The sequence below is a fragment of the Xenopus tropicalis genome, chromosome 2, assembly GCF_000004195.4.
Source record: "Xenopus tropicalis strain Nigerian chromosome 2, UCB_Xtro_10.0, whole genome shotgun sequence".
Taxonomy (NCBI): Eukaryota; Metazoa; Chordata; class Amphibia; order Anura; family Pipidae; genus Xenopus; species Xenopus tropicalis.
The window spans coordinates 43,616,122-43,636,985 of NC_030678.2; the positions used below are offsets into that span (position 1 = coordinate 43,616,122).

Below are 20,864 nucleotides of genomic sequence, written 5' to 3' on the forward strand. Positions count from 1 at the left end.
CAAGTGGCAATAGACAGGTCTAAGGACATATTTAAAACCTACTCTGACCACATAAAATACATATATTGCATTTATATGCATTTTATTAAATGCAACTAGGTGTGTTTTTCTGAATTCAAAATGCATTTCTATTGTATTGTATTACGATTGTGTGTCAAAAGCAAAAAATGCAGTGAAACTTTACTGCAATAAAAAGCAATTCTGAATGCAAATGAGTACAAATAAGCAGAATATAATAGAACCATTTAGCAGAAGAATTTTGATACACTCAAACCCGTGCCTGAAGCACAGGTTATATGCATAAAAAATGCCCTTAAACACTGTGTATGGGGCACTCCTGGCAGCCTGCCTGTCAAGCCACTTTGGCAGTCCCTTTGATGCAGTCCTTTCTTGCTGCGCCTCCCTAGGCTGATCAATAAGGTGGCCATACATGGGCAGATTTAAGCTGCTGATTTGGGTCTGTCAGATTTGGCAGCTTATCTGGTTCTGCATGGGGAGACATCTGGCAGAATCTGTCCCACCACTTTAAAAATCTGTAAGTTGTGCCTGCATTGCTTCGGCCTGGGTGAAGGCACATGCAGCATATTTCAGCTGGAAAGTGCTCCAGTATGCAGTTTTGCTTGTGCCTTCACCTGGACTGATGCAACAACTTGCAGGTTTTTAGAGTAGAGGTACAGATTGTTGGCCTGCACTTTTCCAACTGAGAATCTGCCTTTGTGGCACTTGCCTTACACTAAAATGATTTGCTGCATTGTGGGTAAAAAGCATGGCAAATTGCATCTGAAATTGCACTTGCAGTTGTAAATGACCATTCCTGTGTGACTTGGGTACAGCAGCCTGGGGATCAGAGCATAATATCCCACCACACACTATGGAAATGCAAGAACATTCAAGACCAGAGATAGGTAGAAGTTGTTAGTCTAAAACTCCCAGCCTCACCTACAAGTTAAGAAGGTGTAAGATACCCTGCATTGCAATTCTGCAACATCTGAAACAATAAAGAAGGCCAGCAATAGACAGACAGAAAGGAAAAAATGGACTTTACCAACTGAACTGTGTGGTTTCCAACCCTGGAAGGAAGTCGGCATTCCCAATACTTCCCAAGAAGTTATCAATAAAGACATAATTACCAGCTGTGTTGATAACTTTTTGTGTGATAATTGGATTATTGATTGTCATTGACTTTATTTTAGCAGGAGATGAGCTAAGATTGAAGAACTGATGAAGTCAACCCAATGCAAGGTTTTGGAGAGCCATGCCATTGTATCAGTTGTGCTGCTGTCATACAGAAGGTGACTTTGGACTCACAAGCATCCTTGATAATGGATATATCAGTCTAAATAGAATATAACTTTATGTATTCTGTGTAACTTATTACCCCTAAAAATTAGACAGAATCTTGCAAGCTCTTTTGTGTTTGCTAGTGGGGGAAGGGCAAGTGGACCACTTTTGTATTCTGTGCTCACTGGCATTTCCAACAAACATTAATTTGTATTGCAAGGTATTCCTTTTATTTTAACTAACCGTGCATACAAATTTCCCATGAAGTGAAGTTAACCTTTAAAGGGACAGTATACACCTAAAAACACCTTTGCTAAAAACGAGCACATTCAATAGGCCCTCAAGTGCCTATATGGTAAATACGCCTCTGCCCACCAGCCCAATAAATAGTGACTGTCTATGGCATCTTACAGCAGCCCTTCTTACAATTGCCAGAAAGAATAGTGCTGTCCAACTGGCGGCTCATGGTCCCCCACCTGTCTGGCTGCTGTGACTGTTTGCTTGTGCATTGTTCACACCTCAGATTCAGGCTGTAAACCCCTGTATTGTTTAAACATGTAATCCCCTGTACTGTTCACAACTTTTAAATCCCTGCATTGTTCACACCTCAGACAGACTGTAGGATCAGTGCCAGCATTATGTCACTGTATGCTGCCAGTGTGTGCCATACACACAGGCATCATAGAACAGGCAGAATATGGCAGGCAGACAATGGCGCACACACAAGTAGGGTAGGGCAGGTAGAGTATGGCACACAGGCAGACAGAGTATAGCACACACAGGCAGCATAGGGCAGGGGGAGTATGGCACACACAGGCAGCATAGGGAATGCAGACAATGGCACACACAAGTAGGGTAGGGCAGGTAGAGTATGGCACACACAGGCAGGGTAGGGCAGGCAGAGTATAGCACACACAGGCAGCATAGGGCAGGGAGAGTATGGCACACACAATCAGGGTAGGGCAGGCAGAGTATGGCACACACAGGCAGGGTAGGCCAAGCAGAGTATGGAACACACAGGCAGGGTAGGGCAGGCAGAGTATGGCACACACAGGCAGCATAGGGCAGGGCGAGTATGGCACACACAATCAGGGTAGGGCGGGCAGAGTATGGCACACACAGGCAACATAGGGCAGGGAGAGTATGGCACATACAGGCAGTATAGGGCAGGCAGAGAATGGCACATACAGGCAACATAGGCCAGGCAGAGTATGGCACACACAGGCAACATAGGCCAGGCAGAGTATGGCACATACAGGCAGTATAGGGCAGGCAGAGTATGGCACACACAGGCAACATAGGCCAGGCAGAGAATGGCACATACAGGCAGTATAGGGCAGGCAGAGTATGGCACACACAGGCAACATAGGCCAGGCAGAGTATGGCACACACAGGCAACATAGGGCAGGGAGAGTATGGCACATACAGGCAGTATAGGGCAGGCAGAGTATGGCACACACAGGCAACATAGGGCAGGGAAAGTATGGCACATACAGGCAATATAGGGCAGGCAGAGTATGGCACATACAGGCAAGGTAGGACAGGCAAAGTATGGCACACAGAGGCCAAGGTAGGGCAGGTAGAGTATGGCACATACAGGCAGCATAGGGCAGGCAGAGTATGGCACACACAGGCAGCATAGGACAGGCAGAGTATGGCACACACAGGCCAAGGTAGGGCAGGTAGAGTATGGCACATACAGGCAGAGTATATGGCAAACACAGGCAGCATGTCTGCCTGCCCTATGCCGTCTGTGGAAGGTGAACCTGGCAGGGGTTTGTATTTCATGTGTGATAGAAGTACATATTGTATGCACATTACATAACAGCCACATTTCCCCCTGGTGTCTCCCTGTCTTCTACATACCTACAAGAATTTATTTAAGTCTTCAACCTTTTACTTGTATTACCTGTATGCCATTCTCAGGCTGGGCCACTTAATTACAGGTACGTCTAGACACCATTGGTGGTTAAACCTGACTTTCAGGCCACATCACCTACTTTTATTGCACTTTAAAATGTAACTCAATTGTCTTTACAACTTTTCTACACCTGAAGATCAAAGGGCTTATTTACAATTTACCAGCACAGTGCTGAGTGCTAATCCGTGCACACAAAAATGCCATACATAAAAGCACTTGAGTTAATCTATATTTGCTCCTTGTGCTATTATGTTAGGTACAGGTTTTACTGTAATTGAGACATGGTGCACAAAACAGAGAGACCCAAGGTAGCCCAGTACATAATGCCTTTTTTGTACACAAAAGTGCACAGTTGAAGGATGTGTGTGTTTCCCAAGTCCTGTTCTTGTGGTAATGTACTTAAGAAATGGAATTTTGCCCATTCATACAACTATTGAGTAGCCAATTCATGTAACAATGTAGTTCACCTTTACAATAATATTTTGTGTTATAAAACATCCTGTTCTTAGAAATATTTAATTTGGTCTTTTTTTAAAAAATATATTGTTGAATTATTTGCCTTCCTTGTTTGCATTGTTCCAGTTTGCGATTAAAAATTCTATATGGTTGTTGGGGGTCACTTATCCCAGCAACCTAAAATACTATTGTTCTGAGTGGATATGATCTTATTATTTTCACTTTATTTTTTATCTTTCTATTCAGTCCCTCTCCTATTCATGTTCTACTCTGTCATTCAACTCTGTCATTCCAACCACTGTCTGGTTGCAAAGGTAAAATAGATCATAGCAACCATATAGGTGCTGACATTTCAAACGGGAGAGCTGCTGAACAAAATGCTAAATAATTTAAAAACCACAAATAATCAGAAATGAAAACCAATTGCAAATTGTATTAAAATAGCACTACATCATACTCAAAGTTAATTAAAAGGTGAACAACCCCTTTGATTAGAAGAATCGGAATATAGGTTCTATACTATAAACAGCAACAATCTTGTATTTGCAAAGCCCAGGGCAGCCGCAAGGGATTACCGGGACCGGAGGCACTATGCCAGAGGGGTTTCTGTAAGATGCCATAGACCGTCACTTTTTAGTGAGCTGATGGGGGCTGTTTGGCCTCTGTGTACTTGAATTGCTGGGAAATGCTTGGGATGTTCCATTTTCCAACAAAGTAGAGTGCCATTTTTTTGGTTGGCTATTATAACTGCTGACAAATTGTCACCTTCAGTAATTAACCCTTTCCTTATGGGTGAACTTCACCTTTAATAATTCTGCAATGGCTCTGTTTCTTCTGTGTATATGATGTCCACTTTCTAGTGCCTTACTACAAAATGCAATGTAGGCTTTAGCTTTTACTTGCTAAGCATCCCTATTTAAGGACACGACAGTGCTGTAAACAAGGTGATTTCCTGGAAATAATTCATGTTTTTGTCTCTGCAAATTTTTCTTATTAAAAAAAGTTTGACAGGTGAAACACTTGAAAAGTACTCTGAGTTCCATTATCTTTAGTAGCCCCAACAGAAGCCAAGCCCAGTGGTAGGCCTTCATACGCTTCTCACACACACACGCGCACTAGAATATTTAAATGAAAGTGACAGGACACAGATTAGTCTGAAAACAGAAATGTATTTCACTGATCTATACATGCTATACATGACATGCCAGTTATGAATCTATAATTTATAATAAAATATCCACATTTGCATTGACTTCTGTATAAGAACAATATATCACAAACATACCAACATGAAGTTTTGAAGTTGTAGTTTTAGTGACTTATTATTTGGGTGTCACCATGCTAAAGCTTATAGCGCAGCCGGCAGGTTTCTGTTACCTCTAACATAAACAGAAGGAGATTAGCACACCCTTGTGATAGACACACACACACAAACACACTCAAGACTTGGAATCAGATGCTGGTTTTTAAGCTGCATGGCTGCATGACAGACAGGACCAAACAGGGCTACTCACAACTGCAGTACCAGATAGGTAACATAAACACGCTCATTTACCAACATCTGGAATAGAAATGCATTGTATGCATTCATTCAATGTCAGTTCATCTTACTTGGCGTATGTTATAGATCAGGGCTGTACAACTGGTGGCCCACAGACCAGATATGGCCCTCCAAAGGATTTTATGGCCCCCAGTCTGCTCAGAGGCTCAACAGACATTATTATATGACATCATCATTTTAATCGAATCCAGCCCTCAAACATGCTGTATACCATATAATCGGCCCACTACATGTAAGAAGTTAGACAGCAATGTCAGAGATGATTGTTGCTTATTTTACAAAAACAGGGAAAACTGGTAACACATGACCTACCTACCGAGTAACCGATCAGATAGCAGTCGCATACAATACGACCAAAAATGACTGGATATTGACACACTGATGTAATAAAGAGCTAGGCTGAATCCCACTGTGATCCATCTCCTGGTCAGAAGGCTGGATTCTCAAATTTGTTCACTTTGTCCCATGTCACAGGTGGAAAAACATACAAATGTTGCTGTGTAACAGAGATGTCCTAGTTTAAGTCTAGAAAACTTCTATGGCAGTTTCCATTAAAAAGTTTTGTACTTCCACATATATCTGTTATGCTGGCCATACACACACTGATATAGTCATATGAAACAGGAGTCGTACACAATTTTTGGACCATGTGTGAACTTCAAATTATTGTCCTGATAATTTTCATACCATGGCGACCAGTCAATTAGTCGATCAGACACTTTATAAAATGTCAGTTGGATAATGATAACATCTGCGCATGTATTGTGTACCTTGCAATATCCTTTATCCTACAATTTAAGTCTGAATGTTAGTTTTAGATCTTTGCATTTAAATGTACAATCTAATGTGTATGGCCACATTTAGTCTGTTAAAAGGGAAAAAAAGAATCAGTACTACATCTTCAGGGGCAAGTTTCCCTTTAAAAAGAAAACATTTCAGAATTAAGGTTGATAGCATACAGGACATTTAGCTGACTTAGGCACCTGCTGCCATCTATAGGCATGAATGGGAATTACACATTACTGGACTGGGCTCTTTTCAGCCCGGATATGAGTTTGGGATAAAAACAACAAACATACCAATACTGGGCCTGTCAGGAATTTCCCATGGAAGTGAAAGGGAAATGGGCAGGGGGTGACTTTGGAAGCTTCTTAGCACAATGTGACACCAGAGTACAATCCCAAGCGTCCATGTTCTGTATAATGCATAGAATGTTTTAAAAATGCAATTAATTATAATAATAATTAAAAATAACCAGTTTCACCTTCTTCTTTCACTTGGGCTTGCACTAGCAGCCGGTATGAACTGACCATCCCCTTTATTGCTTATTTTGCCTGGAAATCAATGAGAATGGCAAACAAGTGGTATATAACAATGCCAACATCCTAATCATTATGGAATGGATGCCTAAGCAAATGGTTTATTGTTTCAGCTTTTTACAGAGAATGACAGCTTTTAAAATCATGACAAAATGATAACAGAATATATACAGATAAATAACAACGATCTAATTCACCAGATAACCTTGCTAACATTACAGTGTATGGCACTTCATATTTACCCACTGAGTACACTCCACTCAGTAGCAGATCTATACAGTGCATCAGGCTACTAGGCAGTGACATTTACTAGTAAGCTGCCAGAGTTCAGTACAGCTCCCCAAATCTAGCAGAGTACTCACCCTGCACTACATACAAGTAACTGAACGCCATAAATGAAGCATTCAGCCAAATATTTCTTATATTACAGAGATATACGACATCCTCCCCCAATAATTTAAATACAATTCCGAGCACCCTTTGGCTTTTAGCGGGATGCTGGGTGTTGTAGATGACCATCATTTCTCTAATATCACCATTTACTGTAATTTCTGGCAGTGATTTATTAATTTAAGCCAAATGGAGAGTCTGCATGTATGAAATAAAGTTCAGTTCCTGGTGCCCAGCTGATCTGAAGTTCCAGTCATTGCAACTGTTGCAGAACTGCAAATCCCATGTTTTTGCTGCACAGGAAGAACTAAAAAGTCATATGATGTGGACTGGTGGAATTACAATAAGAATGCTACCTTCAAGCCTATGCTGGGAACTTAGTGCTGGACAGGCACTTTTCAAGATTCACCTGAGCAGCATCAAGTGCCATGATGCAACTCCCACAGTGATGTTTTTCTTGCGTACTTATGGGCAGACACATCAGTCAGCTATGTCAGGTGACAATCACCCAGGGTTGGCTGCACTTAAATCTCAATCGATGGGAAGTACCTGCTTCTTCTCATATGAAGTTGCATTTATATGGTCTGCAAACTGTCATCCATTATGTGTTAGAACACAATGCCCCTGCTGCGACTGACAGTTTTTCCTTGACTACCTAAGGACAGTTAGTGACTGAGAGTAGGGCTGCCGTGACCAATTAAGACATAGGTCAGAAGTACCTAATTACCAAGAAGCATTTTATTCATTAAACAGAATGTATTTGTTGGAAGCACTGTGCTATTATTCAGCAACAGCCAATAAGGTTGCTTCTTCTAACTCAGCTTTGTAGGCATAACAACTGTCCTTTAGCATCTACAATCCAAGCTACTCATAGTTCCACTATATCCACTCACTCTGGGCATAATCGTTTTCCGATACCTTGATCAACTTTATCACAAACCATGACTGTTCTTCAGCAGACGGGCACTTTGCAACTATAAATCAACACTGCCATTTAGAGAACTCATATCAATGTATTAATACCGCACACATTTCATTTGTATTTTTCTAGATGATGTTGCAAGGAGCAGGCTCAGTTGTACCTGCTATTTAAAGTGCTCAGCATACATTCCTTATCAAAACAAAAAGAGAATAGATTCTTTCAGTGACCACCAAACTATGTTAAAGAGCAGATTCTAGGAGCTGAAATGAAAACCGGCTTGTATGGACTCCAGTGTTACACTACTAGCTGTGCTAATAAAGACAGGGTCATTTTCTAGTCCAAACAAATTTCTATGTGAAAATGGTACGCAGCTGAGGCTCAGTCCGCGCTGAAGCAGACCTCTATAACAACATTATACAAAGAGACTTGCAAATTATGTTTCAGCCCTGATATTATAAATCCAGTGTTCTAGATCCGCCGGAAGCAGCTCATTGTCTTAGCGCCAGCAGCGTAGTTGGCTCAAAGCGTCTCCTTTGCCAAGTTACAGCGCCAACCCTGTTAACTGATAGAAAAGAGATGGAGTCAACAGTGATTACACAATCTGAGAAATAATATATTCTGTAGTATTTCTATTAAATGGGTAAGTGTACCATGTTAGCCATTGATCAAAACTAAAAAATGGTAGATTTTATCAAACATTCTGCTTAAAGGGACAGTATACACCTAAAACACTATTGCTATACATGAACACAAGAAATAAAACTTGTGTTGAAATTAAATTCTTCCAAATGTTATATTATTAATTAAAAAAAAAATAAAAATCCTATTTTTATGCCATTATAATTCACTAATTTGAATGCTGGGATATCTTCACTGACATTACCCCTCATTTCTTTATCAACAGGGCAATTTGTTCAGAGCTTCCATTATCTAAACAGCAGCCTCTGAGCAGCTTATTATCAGGGGCTTCTTAGTGACTGGTAATTAGATTTATCAGGTCATCAGAAGTTCTGTGGAACAGGAAGTGACAGGAAATGCTAAAGTGGAACTGGCTTCATATTTTTTGTTAGTGCCAGAAATAACAGAAACCATATATATTTTTTAAATTAAAACAATGGGCAAAAAGTATGTTCAGCACACGCCCCTATTTTTTAAGTTCATATTAAAGAGGGGTGTATACTGTCCCTTTAATATATGATTGTAGGATGCCTGAAGAAGAGACCTAAGCAGTCCCGAATGTTTGTGTTACAATCTACTAACTTAGCAAATAAAAGGTATCACTTACGCAACAATATCCCTTTAATACACAGCATTTTACACATGCTATTACCTTAATTATGTTGACTGTAGTTGACATCAGCAGATTGAATTAAGCTTTGATTCTTGGCCCGGACTACTAAATCCATCGATTAGATTTCTATTACAGTCATCAATATTGATGCTCTCGCTAGATATTTTGGAGTATGTTGCTTGGCCAGTGAAGTCCAGAAGATCCTCCAAGGCTCTGGAATTACTTGTACCGTTTTGGCCCAAGGACATACTGGGAATAAGGTCATTCACTGGCGAGAACTCTGGTATAGATATAAGCTCTTCCTTAGAAACTGGACTGTGAAAGAAAAAAAAAGAATTAGACTGTTGCTCCCAAAATTCCTAAGTGGATGTTCTGGGACCTCAAGACCATGATGCCTTGATCTGCCCTGGTCCCATCAAGTTATGGCTTACCAACCCCTCAAGCTGGGGATGGGCAAGCACATATGACTCTCATTGAAGGACAAGAATACCCTATAGAGTCTTCCACTGTGACCAAAACTGTCAATTTCACACACTGCATAGTAGCTTACAGGTGGGTTCGGGCATAGTGCTCAATTCTGCCTTCCTCTGCCCGGGTTCTGCCTCTGGCAGCTTATACAGATAGGTGCGAGCCTGCCCACCCTGTCCCCTTCATAATATGTCAGAGATAGGGACGGGTTGGCACGGATCTATATGAATACAGCTGGGTGGGGTTAGGGGAGTGGGCAGGTTTAGGGTCGGTGCAACATAATTATTACTGCACAGTACCAGGGAACATGCAGTGTGGACGGGGTGCTTTTTGGAGCAGGTCAAAGTGTGCAAAGTACTTTCCGGAGGGGCGCAGACACTGCTTGGGGGCCATAGTGAAAACAAAGGGGAAGGCAATATGGTGGCGGATAGTGCAACCATGGTGATAAATTATGTTGGATGGAATGTAGCCCTGCAAGTAAGCACTGCATTGCTGAAATGATATGGAGCAGAGTTGCAAAAATGGGTTGCTTTGCCCTTTAAGAACAGAAGGCTACAATTACGTGTATATTTTTCATGCACCATTTTCAAGTTGTTAAAGATCCTGCTGCATTGTAATACCTGCTGCCCCTTCCACCCCAGAATGCCCCAGAATGCCCGAGTCTGACCCAAAGCTGAAATTTCTAAACATGTAGAAGCAGTTTTGAATGAACCCACAAAGCAAAAAGAGTAATTCTGAAAGATGCAATCATTTCACTACTTTTCTTCATTTCATTCATTCATTTAATTTGAAAAAGTGCATTTTTAAACTCTTTGAAAGGAAAAAAAAAATCCTATTTAAAGTAAAATTTCTCTCATTTAAATTGGCTGTTTACCTTTAAAAGAACTATTAGTATGATGTACTACTTTGAAGCATTTTGCAGTTGGGTTACTTTTTATTACTTTGGGTTTTTGAATTATTTCACTTTCGTGCAGCAGCTTTTAAGTTTAAAACTTGAGCAGCTATCTGGTTGCTAGGGTAGAAATTACCCTAGCAACCAGGCAGTTGTTTGAATGAGAGACTGAAAAATCAATAAAAGAGGGTCTGATCATAAAGATAAGTAAAAAATGGTAACATTAACAGTAAAATTCACAGAGCAATAGTTTGGATGCTGGAATCAGTGACCTCCTTTTCAAACCTGCCAAGAGTCAGAAGAGCAGTCTGAGGGTGACCTTCTCCTTTAAGCATTGTGATAATGCACACTGACATTGACTATTTTGCACAGTATGCACTTCAAACCGGCATATTTATGCTTTTTTCGTCATACATATATTTCAAATCTTACTCTTACTATCCAGTGCCATTAGTGAGCCAAAATGATGTAAACGGCAATACAGTGCTCAATTTGCAATATGTTTTGTATCTGTCATGTACAGAGGTTCTTTTTTTCCCTTACCAACAAATTATATACATTTATTGCTTCTAAAGACGTATATTGCTGAGGATTTTTCCTCCATGTATGAAGACATTCATGAAAGCGTTAACACATTAAACAATTCCACAAAGCAGGCAGGTGTTTATCTTACTGTATGTAACTGCTCTGAGAAGCCAAGCACATTTCCAATTGGGCGGTTAGGGTTCAGCGCAACTCAGCAGCAGTACAGAGTACTAACACCCATCTAAATCATTAATTCCATGCTGGAGTGAATCATTTGTGTGGAGAAAATATATTATTAAATCTCTGACCCAAAGAGTCTTACAGAAAATGAATGGACTGATAAATCCCATACCTCACATCCATTGATTGGACTTCATCAGTAGAATCATCAATGCTGTTGCATTTAGCATCATATCCTTCCAAAGGATAAAGCTCAGCGGTTGGTTTGAGGCCATTAGTGAACATTTCTTGAGGCCTGCTCTCTAGACTTTGGGCAGCTGGAGGTTTAGACTCCTGAAAACTGGACAACCCATTGACTTGTACTAGATGGGAATCAGGGAAGAAAACACACACAACACACATATTTAAATAAAACACACAATATATATCCTTAAATAAATAGTGTGTAGAGATGTTATCAGTTATAGTTGGTGCTTAGTGATACAATTTGGATCACATGACTTGCTGAAACTTGAGTAAGGTGGTTAAGCTGGCCATACAAGTGGCTCAGTTGGATCTCGGTCTGATTTAGCAACTTTCACATTGGGCTAGATCAGAGAGATCTGTTCATAAACCCCCAGGGCAAGGGCTACAACAACACACTGGAAACATTTCCCTGTATTATTTGTGTAAACAAATGTACCTCACCAAAGGTAAATTAAACGTTCATACAGAATCTATTTACCATTTTCATCTGCTTTTGTAGTATTTCCTAAATTCAAAGATGGTGGAATCTCCGGCTTTGACTGTTCCTTCTAGGTGAAAAAAAAAATATTTCCTTTGTTTCAGGAAAATGATCCATAATAATCATTTTGTTATAAAAAAGAGATAGAATGGTGGCTGTTAAGCATGACAGGGTTATACATATGTTTGAACATAGCTGTATTAGGCCTTTGCTATGCAAAATCTACTTTGAAAATACCTTGATATCTGGGGTCTCACTTTTTCTGGTCCTTTTCATGATTTCATCAATTCTCTGTAAAAATAAAAATTCATATTTTAAAAGTATAGTAATAGCCACCCCCCCCAAAAGATAAATGAGATCATAAACTTGCAAAAGGTATTTTTAATATTGGCCACATATGCGTTGTGTCACTGGATTTTTTTACACTCTGGCAAACAACAGGCCAACACATACAGGTCGCTTGTATGTCACATATATATATTTAAAGGAGAAAGAAAGGTAAAAACTCAGTAAGCTTTATCAGAAAGGTCTATGTAAATACAGCCATAAGCACTCACAGAAACGCTGCACTGACTTCTCTGTCAAAAGATTTGTTGTATCGGTTTTCCTCTGCCAGAGACACGCAGCTCTCTCCTCTCTCCTGCTCCCTCCTCCCTCAAGAATGCTACGAACCCCCCCCCCCTTAGGAATGTGGATCCAAGCCAATCGCCAGGAAGCTTTCTCATAAACTGAGCATGTACACTTGGTCTGGGTCTCAGTGCAGGAGTGAGGCATTATGGGAACTTTATTTACACAGCTCAGCGTTTTTTCTTCCTGTTTGGCTTCTGATCATCTGAACATGTGAAATAAGGGGAGACTTAAGGGCACTATTGGAACAACTGAAGGTATGCCTGCAGCTTGAGATTAACTCTTTATTAGCTTTTCCTTCTCCTTTAAGCATATTAGGGATCATCTGAGATGGTATTTTTTCTGTTGGCTATAAATAGACTGTTTATTTGCAAAACCTCTGACCATTCAGAAGTTATATTTGGCTTTCTACATGTGTGGCCAGATTTCATTCAACCTGAATGGCTGAGTGACATAAAATCTGGTCACACATGTAGAACGCCAAATATAACTTCTTTTTTGGCCCACAAGGAGAGCAAATGGGTTGCAAAGTAAAAGGGTTGTTCCGGCAACTAGATTTTTCTGTTCAGACAGACCAAAATGTGATGAGAAGGGAAGAGCCACTAGAGGGGCATCACTAGAGAGAAATTGTGGCATTGCTGACTGAAAGAGCCAGCAATGTCTGCTGCTTCTGTGTGATAAGAGCCCTTAAAGTGAGCTTTTATATATTACAGATGAATAAAGCATTTCCTGTTGTGGCCCTATATTCCCAGGTACATAGCAGACTGGGGTACAAACTTTTGTTTTTCAAAATTGGCTATAAAGTCCAGTGATAAAACAGATCCAAGTGCACACCTTCTTCCTCTCCAGGCGCTCCTGCTCAATCTGCTGAATGATCTGCTCTCTCTCCATTCTCATGGCTTCAGCCACTTCCCGAGCTTTCGCCTCAGCCTCTTCCTTCTACCAAAATATAAAAAGGCATGTTCTACATTATACACAAGTATACAGCCTGCAGAGATTTTTATGCATAGTCTCATTTTGGTGCATGACTGGGGACATAATTGGCATAGGTGACTATATAATATGCACTGAAACCAAGAAAATGAACAACTGGGGGAAACATTCTTACAGTTAAAGGGAAAATTCACAAAGTATTATTTTGCATGAAGCAACCTCCCAAATAACATTAAAGGCTAAGTAAACCTTAAAAAATGTAATGTAAAATTGCTCAGGGTTTTTTTGGGCAGTTTTGAAATTGACATTATTTATTATTTTCATTTTCCAAGCATGTAACTGTTCTATTAAATAGCTCAGAATCTGAAAAAAAGTACATGGCAAAAGTGCTTAGAAAAGCACCCCGAGCAAATCCACATTCATTTTTTGTAAGTTTTACTTATCCTTTAAAATTGTTAATGGGTTTAATTATTTGTAATTGCAACAGACAACAGTATTTTGTACAGTACTTTGTGCATTTTGGTTCTGACTCTTGAAACCGTATAACAGAAGCCAGACAACACTAGTGATTTACAATGATTTACATACTTCTACACAGGTCTGTTAAGGTGGCCATACCAATGGGGCCTCAGATTAACAGTAGCTGTGGCCAAGGAAGATCCAGGGAGCACTGTAATCAGACTATTGTGTTAAAACTCTGCTCATTTAGCGAGAAAGCCTGAGGACCACATCAATGAGCCAATTTGGACCCCAACAGGAAAATCAAACCTGCCCAAACACCTGGCCAATTTTTGGTCAGATATTGATCAGGGAGGCCCGTCGGGGCACCCCCATACACGAGCAGATAAGCTGCAAAATCTTTTTGAAGGACAAATTGCAGCTGAAATTTGCCCATGTATAGTCAACTTGGTTTGGCTTCTACAACTTTGTCCCACGAATCATTATTAGCACTGCACACAATAAAGAGAGAGCCAAATGCTGTTCAATAACAATCACATTTTCAAATAACTCCAAAACATGAAAATGCTTAATTCATTTATTGTGAAAAGCTGCTTAAAATGATATTCTATTTCATTATGGAAAAACACTTGGTTGAAATTCCCCTTTAATATATAACTAACGGATTTTCTAACTGGTTCATATGTAACTCATTCAATTTTTGAGTGGTATAGTTTGCCTGTTGTCTCTAATGAGTTACTCCTCTTGCAGTTTAAATTGCTGATCAGTTCTTAATTGTGTATATAATTAGCTTAATACTGATTGGTAAATGGACTGTGTGATTTCTCCCACTGCACCTATTACCGGCTGTATTTCAGTGGCATCAGTGTTATTGCTTCTCCACTGTGTCTACAACCGTTCCCCTTGATACATCAGCATACTGGGGTTTCAAATAAACAGTGAGCTTTAAAACTGTCAATAGCCTGATTACAGCTACTGTTAATCTGAGGCCCCATTGGTAAAAAGCTTGCTGGCACAATGGAGAAGAAATAAGGTCAAGTACCCAATATAGGAATCAGCAATACTGAGCCACTTGTATAAGCAGATTTAAAAACTCATCTTGTTACATAAGGAAATGGAAAAGCAGATGACGAACTTCCTTCTGACCCCAAGTCTGTGAATGAAGAGATGTCACTGAGGCAAGCACAAAGTGACACTATGTCTGGCTCCCTTGACAACTACAGGGGCACACACTGTTTCCTAACAGCAGACGTCTGGCGCATCCTAATGGGCTGCAAATGCAAAATAGTTTATTCTTTCCCCCATAAGGGATCACAGTTCCCCTTGGAATGTCCTTTACTTATGTCACATAGAAGGTCTTGTGTGTTTTGTACAGTTAGTGGAGTGTTTCCCCTGAGAATTCCCTATACTCAGCTTGAATGCACAGCTATATCCTATGTGCTAGAAGGTGCCACTTTTTCTAATGCACACAAGCCTGGTTGTGCAGCCCCAGGCTTGTTTCTGAATGCCTTCAATTGATAATAATATAACTATTTTTATACTATCAACCAGAGCTCCATATTGTAACTGAGCTCTGCCCAGATATTTATAAAGTGTAATAAAAAATTGACATCTAAATTTTATGACACTGTTTACAACACTTACTTGGCATAAATGCCACCTGAACCATAATAAGTGCCATATCTGTCTGTCAATAGCATTTTTAACCTGGCATATATATACAAATAGAGAAAACTTTATTGAAGAATCTGGCAAAAACAAAACATTATTACAAGAGGATGAACAGAGTGACTATGAGATCCATTTCATTAATCAAGTTTATATATTACTATTTATAACTGAAAAAGTAATTTTGACGGTTTTATTAAAAATTCATGTTAAAGGTTAACTGTGGGCACATCAGGCATCAAGTATAATTGGATACTTGCATATCTATATATATATAATACCTGTTTTTCCAAATAGGCCTGCATTTCCTTTTCCTGCTTTTCCTTCTGCAGCCTCTCTTCTTCAGCTTTCAGCTTAGCATCTTCTTCTGCTTTACTTTTAGCAGCTTCTTCTTCTTGCTTTCTCTTCTCAGCCAGCTTTCTTGCTTCCTCTGCCAAGCGGATTCTTTCTTCCTCTGCTTTTTGTCTAGCCTCTTCTAGTTTTTGCCTAAAAAAATAACAGTCCACCATTTTTGAAGAAGTACATAAAGTTGCACAGACTAAATGATCTGACAGTGTGTAGGGTGTGGCCCCCTACAGTATCATATGAAGGCTTTATGCTTCACCTTTCCAGTTCCTCTCGTTCACGCCTCTCTTGTTCCTCTTGCTCTTTCTGCAGGCGAGCTTGGCGTCTCTTCTCTGCCAAGATTTTTGCAGCTTCCTCAGCATCAGTTGTGCCAGCAGTGATCTTTCCAGTACTTCCTGTACCTAATGCATTGGGAGGTATATATAACACTCATTGTTCTATCTACAATTGGCTGAAAAATGCCAATCACTAATTGGTTGCTAAGGGTTACTGCCCATGGGCAACTTTGCCCAGTATTGATAAATGAGCTCCAATTGTCTTTTGAATGTCTCTAGTTTAGAACACTTACTTTCTGCCTCTGTCTTTCCTGAAGAGCTGGCACTTTTTTCTGATTTTATAGCATCGGCTCCTGGCACATCTTCAGACTTAGGGCTGAATAGTTCTTTCTCAGTTTTCTTCTTGGGTGTCTCCTGGCCAAGGTTAGGGGTTGCTTGGAACTTGACAGGGGAAGCAGGGTGCTGCTTTGTTGCCTTCGCTGGAGAGAATGACTTTGGAAGTGTTCTAGAAACATTAGAGAATTGTTTATTCTAAACGGTTACCTGTTATTTTTGGCCAGTGTATAACAACATTAGTGGATATAGGTGAATATACTCGGTGATCCCAGCAAGCTTAAAGGGGGATTCACCTTTCAGTATGATATAGAATGGCCATTTTTTATCAACCTCGCAATTGGTCCTTATTTTTTTATCGGTTTTAAATTATTTGGTTTCCTCTTCTAACTCTTTTCAGCTTTTAAATGGGGGTCACTGACCCCAATAGCCAAAAAACTATTGCACTTTGAGGCTACAATTGTTATTATGACTTTTTATCCATATATTTCTATTCACACCCACCCTTATTGACATTCCATATAATTCGAGCCACTGCCTGGTTTGCTAGGGTAATTTGGACCCTAGCAACAACATAGCTGCTAAAATTCTGGACTGTAAAGGTGCTGAATATAAAGCTAGATAATTAAAAAACCACAAATAATAAGTGAAGACCAATTGCTTATTGCTTTAGATTAGCACTCTAAAGGTGAACAACTCCTTTAAGTTTTCTTTGAGCTAGCCATTTTGTAACCACTCATCAAACCTACTAGTAAATATGTTCACATAAACAGGAATTTATTCTAACTGCGTTGATGCAGCAATTCTTTTTGAAATATGCAAAACATCTATATCCCAAACTGCTCCTACTTTGAGGTGGCTGGAGAGGAGGGTCTCTTAGAAAGAGTTGCTGGTGACTCAGATCTACGAAGAACAGAACCTCCTGCAGTTGCAGGAACAGGAGTTGTGGACCTCTTTTCTTTCTTCAGTTTTTCAGCCTGTATCAAGAGGGACGAGGTTATTAATTGTGTTGTGAATGCTTAAGATGTTTAATAGTTGTGACGACTAAACCAAATGATCTCTGAATGCATTGCCTAAAAATAATAACACAATTCGCGAAAAACAAACAATACTTCTCCTCTGAATGCTTGGCCCAAAAATAACTACTGAACAAGTAGATTAGTGCGTTTTTGTAAGGAAGATGTAGGCATGGAACAGGCCAGGCCTGGACTGCCAATCTGTGGATTCTGGCAAATGCCAGTGGGGCTGCTGTAAGATGCCACAGACGGTCACTATTTATTGGGCCTGTGGGGGCCTCTGTGTACCTGAAATGCCAGGGCCTATTTGGAATTTCAGTCTGGGCTTGGCTCAGGCTCCCCTTGGATGTTGCTCCCAGTGGCCTCAAAGCAGGTGCTTATTTTTGAATTCCTGGCTTGGAGGCAGGTTTTGGTTGCATAAAAACCAAACAGGACCTTCTGAGGGTTGCAAGTCCATAGGGGCTACCAAATAGCCCAGTGATCTCCAACCAGTGGTTCATAAGCAACATGTTGCTCTCCAACCCTTTGGATGTTGCTCCCAGTGGCCTCAAAATAGGGGCTTACTTTTTAATTCTTGGCTTGCATAAAACCCAGTGTAAAGTCAAACAGAGCCTTCTGTAGGTTGCCAGTCCACATAGGGGCTACCAAATAGCCAATTATAGCTCTTATATGCACCACTAGTACCTATTTCCATGCTTGTGTTGCTCTCCAACATTTTGAATGTGGCTCACGGGTACAAAAGGTTGGGGATCCCTGAAATAGCCAACAGCAGCCCTTATTTGGCACCCCAGGAACTTTTTTCATGATTTTTTTTTAACTCTTTTTACATTTGAACATGCTTAGTTAAGAAAGGGGTACCCCTGATCTAGAATGTCTGCTGTAATCTTATATTGCCACAAAATGATGATAAAAGACTTTCCACAGTCCAAGAAAAAAAGTGGCCTACATACTAACTTGCCTGGATAGTGCTCACCGTGGTACTTAACCATAATAGCCCACAGGACTTTCAGGGATTTACAGTAGGTTTTCCAGCAGCCCAAGCAGCATCACTGACTTGCACCTTGTACTATTACCTACACACACACTATGCATAAAACAAATATAACATCAAAATGTATTAAAGGGGTAGTTCGACAACTTTTCAATCGGTATTTATTTTTTTGTTATACTTTTTAAAAATTATTTCCCTTCCCCATTTGCTATTTTGCAGCTTACTTTTTATTTTTTTATATTTCAAGTAAGGAACTCATATTCTTATTCTGCCTGGTTGCTAGGGTAAAACTGGACCCATACAACCAGCTAGCTAATGAAATTCTAAATTGGAGAGCTGCTGAATGAAAAATTCAAAAAAAGACAAAAAAAATTAAGACTATCTGCACCTTGTCTCAGAATGTCATACTTTATTTGAAAGTGTACTACCCAAGGGTATTGGATATCTTTGTTTAATAATACAGTAAACAATGGCTGCAAAGGCTGAATGAGACTGACCTGTACTGGGTCTGGGGAGGTGGCAGTTTTAACTCCATCAGGCCCATTCCCAGGTGGAAGGGTCTTTCGCCGATCTGCACTCCGTACAGGAGAAGACTTGAAGGGAGATTTAAGGGGACTAGCAGGTGCTACACGAGGACAGACATGAAAGACTAGAGAATTATAACATAAAAGCGAGGAATAAAAGAGCACACACAAGGAAATGTTAGTGGAGAGAGAAAAGGGGGAAACAAAACACATATATTAAATAAAGGTATAATAAAGATACTCACTTAATGACACAAATTAGTGAAAACCCCACAAAAACCACACTTTGAATGTATACCCTTACGGTATTTCGTAGGGTAATGTTGTTATTTTTAAAACCTACTGACTGCAATAAGGACATTTCTAAAGTTATTAGGAGTCACTCAGCCAGGATAAAACTGTGGCCATGTAAAGAATTAGGAGCCACAGAGTAATGCATTTATTAAATAATCAGACAGACAGGGTTTTTTAGGGAATTAACAAACCACTGACCAACCAAGCTGCTAAGTGATCCATTAGCTTTGGACTGAGCTGATTACACAGCTGCTACAGCATATCTTCCACCAACATTATTGTAGAAAAGTGTGTATCGATGTTCACTGGGGTTCATTTAGAGAAACTAGATAGACTTTAGTCATTTTTAAACACAACTTAACTACGTAACACAACTGATGCATTTTAGTCTCCTATTAAAGCACACAAGCAGAACACAGCATACTGTCAATGTAATGGAGACCTTGGTCTCGTGTATTACTGTCTATTCTCAGTATCATGAATCCATAAAGCCACTGTTTTGTTTTTTCTCTTGGAGACAGAGAATAATGGAACAACTTCATATTTATTTCCAAGAAACCTATTGAAGCTTTATGAATGCAAAAGAAAAGGCAAAACAATGAGAATTTGTACCTATGCAGTCAGTGGTTTGGGAATCAACTGTTTAAATACAGATTTCATACAACTGAGTCGACCTTGCACAAACACAAGGTAAAGGGAGACAGAGTATCAGTAACGACTTATATAATGCAGATGTATTCTGATACCAGTGTATTATAGCAGAGAAAAGGTATACTGTATTGCAAGTGTACGGCAGGGGGGCAGCGACCAGAAATAATTGGGGTGGAAATGTTCCCTTCAGGAGTTCCAGCAAACCAGATTTAGGCTAATGCCACAGAAGGCTAATTCTTGGTCTACAAATAAAGTTGATGCCACACCAAGCTGATTCTCAGCCTGCAGATAAATAAAGGCCAAGCATCAGCCACTAAATTTTGATCAACCTACCACCTGTACATGGGTGCAGGAAGATGAAGTGGTTCAGCAATGAAATGCAAAAGTTTGCATTTCAGTGCCGAAATCCATTCAATGGTTGGGAACTAGAGCACTGAGGGGCATACTTGCACCCAAGGCTGGGGTTGTACTGGATATGGTCTGCACCATACCCCACAATAGGCCTCTTATCTTAAAACTCATATTATCCAAGCATATAGGTTAAGTTTTCCATTATTACCTGTTAAACATTACAGCAGGTAGAATTTGCTGCTCATCTATTGAAAAGCAAACAGCTTATTGGTTGCTATAGGTTACTGCTACTGGGCAAACTTAGTGCCATTTATTACATATAGGGGAAAGTATACCAATATGCCTTGTCGCTTTATAACAGATGGGGGAATATTTTTGTTAGATTGTTTCCCAGATCTAGCAGAGAAACAGCCATTTTTTCATATATTTCTGTTATGGGAACAATGACAGATATATAAACTGCCATT

At 40.0% G+C, this 20,864-nt stretch overlaps 1 protein-coding gene across 9 annotated transcripts in view; it reads right to left on the bottom strand.

Moving 5' to 3' along the window:
• Positions 1 to 5,545: 5,545 nt before the first annotated feature.
• map7d2 (MAP7 domain containing 2) overlaps positions 5,546 to 20,864 on the bottom strand; it is a 66,214-nt gene continuing 50,895 nt past the window's right edge. For 4 of the 9 annotated variants that reach the window (XM_031896144.1, XM_012957301.3, XM_031896146.1 and 1 more), the window contains 11 exons: positions 19,075 to 19,226; positions 17,420 to 17,547; positions 16,531 to 16,742; positions 16,222 to 16,363; positions 15,899 to 16,103; positions 13,392 to 13,496; positions 12,168 to 12,221; positions 11,931 to 12,000; positions 11,379 to 11,568; positions 9,181 to 9,456; positions 5,546 to 8,412 (listed from right to left, as the gene is read on the bottom strand). In XM_031896144.1, coding sequence (XP_031752004.1) covers positions 9,207 to 9,456; positions 11,379 to 11,568; positions 11,931 to 12,000; positions 12,168 to 12,221; positions 13,392 to 13,496; positions 15,899 to 16,103; positions 16,222 to 16,363; positions 16,531 to 16,742; positions 17,420 to 17,547; positions 19,075 to 19,226 — 1,508 coding nt within the window. In that variant the 3' untranslated portion in view covers positions 5,546 to 8,412; positions 9,181 to 9,206. 9 annotated transcript variants of the gene reach the window in all.